Below are 10916 nucleotides of genomic sequence, written 5' to 3'. Positions count from 1 at the left end.
TTGTGTGGAAGATTAGGAGAACCAAGAGCAGCTTGCATGGAGGAGGAAGGCAGTTTCTATTTTTAGGACGAAAGAGACCAACTGTGATCCTTGGGAGAAGGGGAAGGCTCGTGGGGGAGCTGGAAATCAATGAATGAGAGTGAAGGACTGAAACAAGCCTACACCTTAGGGAGCCAAGTGCTTTCATGTATCAATGAAGGTCAATTCTCCGAGATTGACATCCTTTTTTTTTTTTTTTTTCTAATGGGGAAATTAAAGCGTTTACCAAATGACCTCTGAAAAATGTAAATCAGATCATGTCACCCCCACTTTGATGCCCCATCAACTGCACTTGTAGAAACTGAGGCACAAAAAGGATAATTAACTTGTGAAAAGTCAGCAGGGAGCAGATTTGAAGCCAGGCACTGCGGCCAGAGCCTACACTCCTAACCGGGAAATCCAACCCCTTACCTTGGCTTACAAAGCCTTAAATGCTGAAGCTCTTGCCTTCGTCTCCCACCTCTTGGCATACTACTCTCCTGTCTTACTGGCTTTTCCGTTTTTCCAAATTGGCGAGCGCCATTTCCCCCAGGTCCTTTGCACAAACTGCTCCCTCTAATTGAAGTGCTCCTCTCCTAGTTTTCACAAGGTTGGCTTCTTGTCATTGACCTCAGCTCAAACGTCACCTTCTCAGGACACCCCTGACCTTCCGATAAGAAGCCACCCAGGACTGAAGGACTCTTATAGTTTTCTTGTTTTGTTATGGACGCCCACCCTCAAGTAGTTTTAAGGGTTTCCAGATCAGGGGGCTTGTCTCCTCGGTCACCGCTGTTGTGTCCAGAGCCTGGGAGGAAGCCTCAATGAACATTTGTTGAAAGAATGAATGACTCCCGGAGAGGAGAGACTCCGAAGACGCAGGCCCACAGTCGCCCGTGCGCGAGCACGCCGCCCGCGAGGCATTCTGGGGATTGTAGTTCCGAGCGCCGCCGCAGTGGCGCGGGCCGGCGCAGGCCGCGCTCTCTATGCTCCGGGAGGACCGAGCGGCCAGGCTGTTGCCATGGCTTCCTAGTCCCGCCGCGGGAGGGAGGCGGCCCCGCCAGGCGCTCGCTAGCTTCGGCAACTAAGCCGACCGGGAAGCGGAAGGAATCCGGCGCGGTGGGTCCCGGACCCCGGGGCGGAGCGCGGGGGCGCCCGGAACCCCGGAGAGCGGCGGGGAGCGGGGGAAGCGCTTCCTTCCCGATTTGCGGAGTAGATTCCATCTCCCCACGCCCACCCCCACTGCTCCGTGAGTAAAGGTTCTTCGCCGTCCCCATTTTCCCGATGGGCCAACAGGCTCGACGAAGCTAAGCGGCTTGCTCGAGGTCGCCCTCCTGGGAAGTGGCAGAGCCCATCCTAAAGCCCGGGACTGCCTCTTTGCAGTCACCGGGCAGCCCTAACCCTCGCTTGGGCGCATTCTGGTGAAGCCTGCGTGGGGGGTCGTTACACACACACCCCCGGCCCAATCCCCCCATCGGTGGTGTGGTCTGGCTTGCCACGCTTGATGCTGTCCTGCACAGCCCGGCTCGGGTTTGAGTGAGGTCGTAAAGAGGAAGTCCCCACCACCTCCCACTCAGGGTCTCAAAAGAGGGGATAGACGAGACAGTCACGTTGATACAACATCAGGGCGTGTTGAAAGCAAAGTACGTTCAGTGAGATTCTGTTAGCCTCATTTAGCCTGTGGTTTCATAGATGTGGAAACAGGTTCAGAGACATGAAATAACTGCCCTTGGTTTACAGAGTTTGTAGGTGGAGTGAGGATTTCAACCTATTTTTCTCTGCCTTCAAAACCTATGTGTTTTATATGCTGCCATGTTTTTGGTGTTGTTCTTTTTCAATTTACTTAAATGGTGGCTGTATGGTGTAGACCAGTCATTCAGGGAGCACGGGCCCCAGACCAGCAAGTGTCTGTTAACTAAGAACATGTTAAAAATGAACATTCTTGGGCTCCACCTCAGACCTACTAAGTTTGCAAGTTGGGGGGGGGGGGGGCGGGAGTCCAGCTTTCTGCGTTTTAACATGTCCTCAGGTGATTCTGATACTCACATTTGAGAACTTCTGGTGATTCATGCAGGGGTTATGATAAAGTGCAGATTCTTTCTGCAGGTCTGGGGACAGACCAGAGATTCTGCATATCCCTAACACGTGCCTGAGTGATGCTGAGAGTTCCGGTCCACAGACCGTATTTTGAGTAGCAAGGGTGTAAACGACATTTAGAGCAGCAGTTCTCAAACTTGGATGCACGTGAGAATTAGTTGGGGAGCTTTGAAAAAGAGGATACCTGGACCCCACCCCTGACCAAATGAATCAGAACCTCTGGGGTGTGGCAGCAGGTAAAAACTCACCAGGTGACTCTAACATGCGGCGAGGTTTGGGGAGTACTGGTGTGGGGTTTGGAGTCAGGCAGTCGTAGATTTGAATCCCAGCACCTCCGCTTATCAACCGTGTGACCTTAGGCAAGTCACTTAACGTCTCTTGGCCATATTTTCCCTGCTTATGAAGTGAGTAGGAGTAATTCTTGGCCTCGCCGGGTAGCGTGAGGCTTCTGTGAGATGTGTAAGGCACCTGGCATCGAAGGGTGTTCCACAGACACAGAAACCGGGGAGGTAGGCAGACTTGCAGAAGTCTGCGCTGGGAATTACGCGTAGGGCCTGTTGGAGGGGAGTTGGCGACTGGGCCCGCTCGCCTGCTGCAGCTCCCGTCTGTGTGCTCCTCCTCCCGCAGCCGACAGCCCTCGGTGTGGAAGAATGGCCGTGAGCCACTCGGTGAAGGAGCGGACCATCTCTGAGAACAGCCTGATTATCCTGCTGCAGGGCCTCCAGGGCCAGGTGACCACTGTGGACCTGCGCGACGAGAGCGTGGCCCGCGGACGCATAGACAACGTGGACGCTTTCATGAACATCCGCCTGGCCAATGTCACCTACACGGACCGCTGGGGGCATCAGGTCGAGCTGGATGACCTCTTCGTGACAGGCCGTAACGTCCGTTACGTCCACATCCCAGATGATGTGAACATCACGGCGACCATTGAGCAACAGCTGCAGGCCATCCACCGGGTGCGCAACTTTGGCGGCAAGGGCCAAGGCCGGCGGGAATTTCCCTCCAAAAAGTATAAATGAGCCGGCTCGACAGCAAGCCCCCGTCCCCACTCAAGTTCCCCCGGGGTTCTGCCGAGCCAACCGCCTGCGCCGCCTCCCTGCCCAGAGCCCAGAGAGCGCGCAGGGCCAGCCCAGAAACGGGTGTCTCTGAGAGACACCCCTGTCACAGCTGCCTTTCGCAGGGTCCCATCTCCTAGGCCCCCCCTGGGATCCTGTCTCTCTGCCTGTGGCCTTGAGGCAGGGGACATTGATCACCTTGTGATGATTTGCATCAGAATCTGATTTACTGATTTAGGGAATCTGCCAAGTAGTTTCCAACCCTCTCCCAGTGAGAGTTACCAAGTGTACTTAGCCTGGGCCACCCCTCAGTGTTCCGGTTTCCCACAGTTGTTTTTCTTTCTCATAAAACTTGGATGCAAACAAGTCCACGCCGCGTGCTTCCTCTGACGTGTGCTGGGCTCCGTCTTGTCCTGCCTAGTAGGGCAGTGGCGCTCACACTTGCAACAGATTGCAATCACCTGTCCCACCATCAGTTCAGATTTCATTGGTATGGGGTGTAGCTTCTGAGGTGATACTAATAAGCAGCAGGTTTTGAGAATTGTAGGCAAGTGCTTCAGTCTGGCCACATGGAAGGTGGCTTTTTCGGTGCAGATTCCCTGTTGAGGAGGTTGTTCGTCTCATTGCTCTTTCCTGAGGTAGAGAGGTTGAGGGAATCCTGGGCCCTCCCCTCAAGTGTGGCAGCTCAGCCAACAGCAAGAGATCAGGCTCCAGTTCTGAGAGTTTTGGGGTCCTCAGGGAAGAAGGGGTGCTCAGGGGTAGAACCCAAGTCTTTGTTGTAGCTGCCTCGCGGCCATACCAGCATGACCACAGGCAAACGACCATCTCAATAAAAGCGGCTGTGTCCTCATCACATCTCCACAGAGCAGCTGCCGTGTGCCAGGCCCTCTGCTGAGCACACATTGTCGAATAAGATTTGGTCCCTTCCAAAGAGGGGCTTACAATCTAGTGGAGGAGGTGGTCCAGAACCACGAGATGAAATCCAGCCTGAGAACCTGCTGCGCTAGAGTCCTGAGTAAGGCAGGGCCTTTGGCCTCAAGATGCTTTCATTTCTTGAGGGGGACGTGAGAGGAGCGTTCACTTGGGCACTAGCAGCCCGAGGGCCCTGCATTCACGTTCTCGCCCAACGTGAATCAAAGTGTCGTCCTTGGACCGCCTCATCAGAACCAACTGGGATGTGTCTGGAAAAGCCAGTTTCCTGGCTCCAATCTGGAACCCAGGGATCTGCCTCAGTAACATCCACACAGCCACCCACCATGATTCTTCTGAATACTGTGTATTTCATTGCCTGGAGGTCCCAGAAGTCCCCAAGACTTGACCTTTGCCTTCGGGAGAGAACAGTGGGTCCTAGCAGGGAGAAAACAACTGTTTCCAGGCCCCGCTGACGGCTAGAGTTAAGGGGAGCGATGCCACAGGGTGACTGCTGCTAAGAGAAACCAGAGGGCAGGCACGGAAGGGAGGCCCTCACTGTGGAAATGTCTGTGTACTTGCGGGAAGCGGGGGAGCCACCCCATCTGGAGTAATGAACTGGCAGGGAGTCCCACAGCGGCCCCCACTGCAGACGTTTCCCACATGTCTGCAAATGTTTCCAAACTTGAAGAGGGCTCATGCTAGGAGCGTGGCCTGGAGATGAAGGAGAAGTCCAGCTCTTTTAAAGGGTGTGCCGGGACTTCTGCAACCTCGGCAGAGCAAGGAGGAGCCCCCAGGCCGGGGAGGGAAGTGGGAAGGACAGTTGAGAAGAGGGGCTCAGGCCGAAGCCCTGTGTCCTCTTTCCAGAAGCATCGTGCGCCAGACCCCAATGGGCCCTCCGTCGTCCCCAGAAGGAGGGGAAATGGGCCTGCTGAGACACGCTCGTGCTGAGCCCCTGGGATAGAGCACAGCGAAGTCTTTAAGCCCCGAGGATATGGGTCTCCTGGCATCTGGTCCTGGGTCGTCGGGGGGGAAGGCTGCCAGAGGTCCAGGAAGGCTGGAGGGAGGGAGGTCAGTGCCCACTGGCCTGTGGCAAGCCGAGTTCCCTAACTGCTGCCCACCCTTCGTGCCACAGGTATCGCTAGTGACAGTGCTAGCTACTGAGGGAACATCAAGACAGACAAGGGTCCTGCCCTCAGGAAGCTGACATTCTAGACGGGGAGACTGACAGTAAAAAAAGTAAAAATTCTTACAGTTGTCACGAAGGAACTAAACAGGGTACTTGAGAGAGAACACGGAGGTGGTTTTATTTTGGAAAGTATGGTCTGAAGAAGCAAGATGTAAACCGAGAAGGAGACTGCCATTTCAGGAGCCAAGGGAAGGCAGAGGAAACTACCAGTGCAAAGGGCCTAGGTGGGAACGCTTGGGGGCTGGGGGCAATAACAGAGCACCACTGTGACTATCGGGGGGGGGGGGGGAGAGGCAGGGGAGGCTAGAGAGAGGGACGGGGCTGGGGCATGTGATACCAAGCCTTGTGGGTAAGGAGTGTAGCTGGTTCCAGTTTCCCGTGTGTGAGAAGTAGACCTTGAATTTTTCCTAATTCAACGGAGTTCCTATGTCACCCCATTCAGCCAGAGTGGCAGAAACTTAACTGCGGTCGATTCAAAGTTCTCCTCGCTTTCCTTGGAACTGGTCGAAAGTTAGGGCATTTCCTCTTCACGTGCCCAAGGTGGGAAAGGCGGTCTGGTCTGGTACTCATCCAATCACACATCCACTGAGATGTCCTCATTTTCTCCTGGTCCTTTGTCGTCAGTCTGCTAAGGCTACCACCAACCCAAAGACCCCTTCAGGAGTCACCCATACCCCTCTCAGCGTTCAGAATGTTATTCTGCTTTTCCCAGGAGATTCTTAGGCCCTTGGGCTAGATAGGCCCTGTTTGCCCAAATGCAGCACACAGCTGTTTCTTCAGAGGGTTTTGTTACTTCCTGGCACTCCCCCCAGGAAAAGAGCACAATTCTTCGTGCTCCCCAGTCCCTGAGACCCAGCTGACACTGTCCAGCTGAAAGCTGAGGAGAAGCTTGTCTGTTCTCAGGGACCACCCTAAGTCTCAAGTCTCCCACATGCCCCTTGCTACAGTTTTCTAAGTTTGTACGTGCACAGACATTCTCCCATTCCTCCCTGAAGGCGAGGCTTTCGGAATTCAGAAGCTAAAAATGAGCTCTGCGTTCTGTTACATCCTTTGTTTCCTGAAGCAATGAAGGCAGAGCAACCTAACTATCTGCATAAGGAAAGGAAGGGACACCAAGGAAAAGATGAAAAACCCATTTCCAAATGTTGTCTTCCCCTTGGGTTGGTTTTGCTACTCATTGCTTCGGTCTTCATTCAAGCACGTGCAAAGACCAACGTGGGGGGCCCAGCTGATGACTGAGCCCCCAGGAATTCTGAGTGCTCAGGTGGGCTGATGGGTCCCCACCTCGCCCTGCCTTCCTGGAAAGAAGAGTGCAGGGTGGAAGGGTCTCTGTCATTCGGGGGAGGGGACTGCCAGGGTGGGCACACTGCTTGAAGTTCAGATCTCCCTGGGCCCATACAAGTGACAGAGCACCACCGGCTGTCAGCTGGCTGCGACACGAAGAGAGCATCCAGCTCCCTGAGTTCCACCCTCAGCTGAAGGGGCCCCGAGGCAGCAGAGGTCCCTTGAGCTCCTGTCAATGTTCCAGAAAGGACCCGGAGAAACAGCACATGGTATGTGAAGGGTGACCAAGCTGGTATGCTCTCTGCTTCGGGCTGGAGTTACCCCGATCACAAGCCCTAGCAGCTGTAAAATGAGGTTATAATCAATAAAAAAGGAAGAAATGACTTGATGTAGGTTTAGAGGAGACAAAATCTTAGCAGATATGAGGCTCATGAGGGAAGTTTGATGGCAAGAAGACTGGGAACCACTGACCCAATTCAACTCTGTCATCTTACAGTTTAGGAAACTGAGGCCTGGTTTCCCCAGGGGGAAGGGGAAGGGCTCTCCCCAGGTCTCATGGTGAAGTGAATGGCTGAACGTCAAGATGGCCATCATAAATAGCTACCGCTTGCTGCTGATTGTGGGCCAGGGCCTGGGCTGGGGGCTGCAGGAGGGCAGAGCCGTAGTCTGTTTGGTCCCCCTGGGTCCCTGCCATCTAGCTCAGTGCTCTGCACATAGCAGGCACACCATAAATCTTCGTGAAATGGAAGAGTCCTCTCCTTTCATCATTACAACAACTTTGGAGGTGTATATTAATAGTTTCATTTTACGGATGAGCCAACAGGCCCAGAGAGGTTACGTGACTCGCTCAAGATCGAAGAGCCAGTGACCAACACGGTGGGGATTTGAACCCAAGCCTGTATGACTCACACTCCGTGATCTTGACTACTGCATTACACTGTTCTGCTTCCCACCACTCCCGACATCACACCGATGGCAAAGATAAGCAGTGTCTCTGCTCACCTCAGTGGTGGTCCCCACCGGGTGTGGTGCTGGCATTCAGAACTTGTCATACCCAGGCCCTGGGGCTTGGCCATAAGGAGAAGCCAGAAGCCAGCAGTGAGTAGGGTTCGCTGGGTTACAGAAGCCTGTGGAAGCTCCTCAGGGTTGAAGGTTTCTTCCTCTCCTTCTGTGATAGGCAGATCCGCCTATACCTCGTCAAGCAACCATCTCTGCTGTTGTGACAGGCGTCACTTTGTTATGGCAGTACCATCTGCCAGTATGCCCAAAGTTGGAGAGCCAGCAGGCAGCAGGAGAGTATGTCACCGTGTGTGTGTGTGTGTGTGTGTGTGTGTGTGTGTGTGTGAGAGAGAGAGAGACAGAGAGAGACAGAGAGAGAGAGAGAGATGCAGCAGTCTCCTCATGTTGGTGGTGTCCTGAAATGAAATATTTTTCATTTCCTCTGGCTGGCACCATTCATTTCTATTCATTACCTCTCCTCCCCTCTTTTTCTTCCTTCTCCTCCTCTTCTTTGTTAAAATCCTATATTTTGAAGCAACTGAAGGTCTGGGGGGGGGGGTTGGGGGGGGATGGTGGTGTCAGCTCCAAGTGATTCATCTAGCTGATAATTAGAGCCCTGGAAAACCCAAAACTCACTCATTCCTGGCAGTCAGGGCTTCCGGAATCCCTAGGCTTTTCCCTTTGTCAGGCACAGAAGCTGGGGGGCTGTGGCCGGGCCTCTTTGTACCTGACTCAGTCCCAAACTTTACGGAAGCCCTGTAACAGAAGTGAGTGTGAGCACTCTTGCTGGCCAGGTCCCTTGAGAAGCTGTTTCCATACTCCCTGAATCTTCTCAATGATCCTGTAAGGCGTTATCCCTATTTTGACAGTCCGAGAAGGTCAAGGAACTTAACGTGGAGTCACTCAGCTTGTGGGAGATGCAGCAAGGACTCAAATCTAACCCTTTTGGAATCTGCCACACTTGGTTCAAATCACAGCCCTGCCATTATTAGCTATGCGCCTTTGGACAAGTTTCTTTCCCTCTCAGAGCTCTAGCTGCTGCATCTGTAAACAGACTCCCAACACTGATGTCTCTAAAGTGCTGTAACACAGCAGTGGGAGCTATTTTGATTCCTGCTGTCACTTAGCCCTATCAGTTTAGTGGGCACCAGGCATTTAGAGAGACAAAGAGACGGACAGGAGAAGGCAGCCAGACTCAAGTCACATCACCTCTCATGTCCTGGCACTGCCTGTGTGGAGACGACAAATGCATATCCATGTGCACCTGGCCACACGCCCCTAAGAAAACCCAGCGGTGCACACCGGCTTGGACACATGTGCCCACACATGGATACAGAGTGCCCCAGGAGACAGCTGGAAAGACACCCAGGAGTTAAGACAGTCACATGCGGCCAGCACTCTGGCTCACACCTCTGAGACAAAGGAGTGGGGCCATGGCTGTTGGTGCTGCTGCCACTGAGCCCTTCTAGCTGCTTCTGGGTGCCAGAGGAGGGAAGCCAGGCTCTCAGAGGGCCCCAGTGAGTCACCCGCCTGATGCAATCCCTTTAAAGGGCTCATCTGCTGGTGCAAGAAGCTGATTCATGGAGGGCGTGGTTGCTGGAGGAGGAGGAGAAAGGGACCGAAACTGCAGCAGGAGGGACTGAGGCTAGATAGCTGGAATCGTTAATAGGATCTTTTCACTGTAAACCTCCCTGGTCAAGACTCCAGAGATCTTCAGGCTGAAGCAGGGTTTCTACAAAGGCGAGGGGCCCAGAGGGAAATAAATTGTGAGGGCTGAGACAGGAATTCTGTCATTTTATTGAGCCTAATTCCAGCGCTCTCCGCACAGGGCTCCAGAAAACGAGAAATGGAGATCAAGGAAGAGCCATTTCTCTGACAAATGCACTGCGCTGGCCGATCTTCCAGCTGCGGAAGACTTCTCCAAACCCAGCAGGGCGAGTGTAGGGCACTCGAGGTCCTGCGGAGTCGGGGCGGGGGCGGTGTCTGCGTCCCAGCCTCACCGCAGACGTAGATAAGCGGTAAGTACCGCCCCTTTAGAGTCTCAGTCTCCAATCGTTTCACAGGTTTCGGCCCAGGCCTCACTCTGAGCCAATCGTCAATCGGATTCCGGACTCTTGCCTGAAGGCTTCCGCCCATCTTCAAGATGGCACCCCAATCCGGAGGCCGTGAGAGCGCAGACACAGGCGAGGGGCGGGGTCCGGGGAGAGGGGTGGGGCTGCGGCTCTGGCCCGAGAGGAGGGGGCGGTGCGTCACTTCCGTTGTCAGGTGGCGGCGCCGCAGCCATGGAGGGAGGCGGCGGCGGCGGCGGTGGCGGCTCGGGTGGCTGCGCTGGGAGGCGGCGGTGAGCGGCTCCCACGCCCCCGGCCCGGCCCCGGCTCCCCGGGACGGAGCGCCGAGCAGTCCTGGCTCCGGGCTACGGACTATGGGCGAGCAGCGCTGAGCACCGGGGGAAGGTGAGGGCGGGGGTCCCAGAGCGGGGAGCCGGGCGGGGGGTGGGGGTTGGCGCGGCGGGCCTCAGCGGCTGTGGCACGGGGACCGGGGTGACAGCCCGAGGCCGTCCCGGTGCGACAGAAATGGCAACAGTGAACGCCCTCTCCCCTTCTGGGGTCTGCCCTTCCTGGGCGGCGGGGGCGGGGACTGCTGCGCTCGGGGTACGGGGCGGCCTCGGGGAGCCTGGGTCCCGCCGTAGCTCTAGGAGGTGGGCGCTGCCAGCCTTGCCCGGAGTCATTTGGCTAGTTAGTGAGGCCACCGACGTTTGAACTCAGCCAGGTCTTCCCCAGGAGACACCCTCTGCTTCTCCATGCTTCCCTCCCGATCCCGAAAGGGACTTGAAAGTTAGAACGAGTCCCCAAGGCGGGCCAGCCAGGGCTTCCTCCAGGAGTCCTCACCCGTCGCTGCTGGGGAAATTTTCGCATCGCGGGAGGCGTTCAGATGCGGGTCAGAGCTACCTGCTTGCCAGTGCTACGTTTGGCCGGCCTTTTCCAAGGAGAGAGCACGCCGCTGTGGTCAGTTTCACCTGCTGTGCCGGGTCTGGCCCGCCCATTCCCACGCGACTCGGCCACACCTTCCAGGCGGTGGGTAAGGGCTTTGGGATTTCCGATGCTACGTTCTCTGCTAACCCCCACTCCCTAGGTTTGATGCCCGTTGGCGGAAGGAAGAGATGACAGCTGCCTTCGGTGGCAGAGTAGACTTTGCTCTGTTTTAAGTCACGGGAGAAACCGGTTGGCTTTGGTTGGTTTTGAGAGCAGTGGGGAAGAAGGTAGTCACTCTGGGCTGGGCACCTTTCCCTCTTGGCTTAGTTTTGCATGAGATAAGGAAGAGCAGAATATGTCATTGTAAAGCCAAAAGAATCCTTGTTTGTAAAC

The 10916-nt window shown here is 55.2% G+C and overlaps 2 protein-coding genes across 5 annotated transcripts in view; both read left to right on the top strand.

Moving 5' to 3' along the window:
* The first annotated feature begins 957 nt into the window (after positions 1 to 957).
* LSM10 (LSM10, U7 small nuclear RNA associated) lies at positions 958 to 3537 on the top strand. 3 transcript variants are annotated; one of them, XM_040469410.1, is made up of 3 exons: positions 958 to 1264; positions 2122 to 2348; positions 2740 to 3537. In XM_040469410.1, the coding sequence occupies exons 2-3, from the start codon at positions 2318 to 2320 to the stop codon at positions 3132 to 3134; spliced, it is 426 nt and encodes a 141-aa protein (XP_040325344.1). In that variant the 5' UTR covers positions 958 to 1264; positions 2122 to 2317; the 3' UTR covers positions 3135 to 3537. The 3 variants fall into 3 exon arrangements, with proteins under 3 accessions (XP_040325344.1, XP_040325354.1, XP_040325348.1); XM_040469420.1 differs by lacking the exon at positions 2122 to 2348 and having other exon boundaries at positions 958 to 1134; XM_040469414.1 differs by lacking the exon at positions 2122 to 2348 and having other exon boundaries at positions 959 to 1264.
* A 5641-nt stretch (positions 3538 to 9178) lies between these two features.
* Positions 9179 to 10916, top strand: part of STK40 (serine/threonine kinase 40) — a 40074-nt gene continuing 38336 nt past the window's right edge. The window contains exon 1 of one of the 2 annotated variants that reach the window (XM_040469379.1): positions 9179 to 9569. The gene's annotated coding sequence lies outside the window, so the exon portion shown is untranslated. Of the gene's footprint in view, positions 9570 to 9841; positions 10005 to 10916 lie in introns of those variants that run through there. The other variant, XM_040469374.1, reaches the window with a different exon arrangement.

Source organism: Herpailurus yagouaroundi, unplaced genomic scaffold (genome assembly GCF_014898765.1).
Source record: "Herpailurus yagouaroundi ecotype Mexico unplaced genomic scaffold, PumYag 77, whole genome shotgun sequence".
Lineage (NCBI taxonomy): Eukaryota > Metazoa > Chordata > Mammalia > Carnivora > Felidae > Herpailurus > Herpailurus yagouaroundi.
This window is presented reverse-complemented; position numbering and strand designations above follow the sequence as displayed.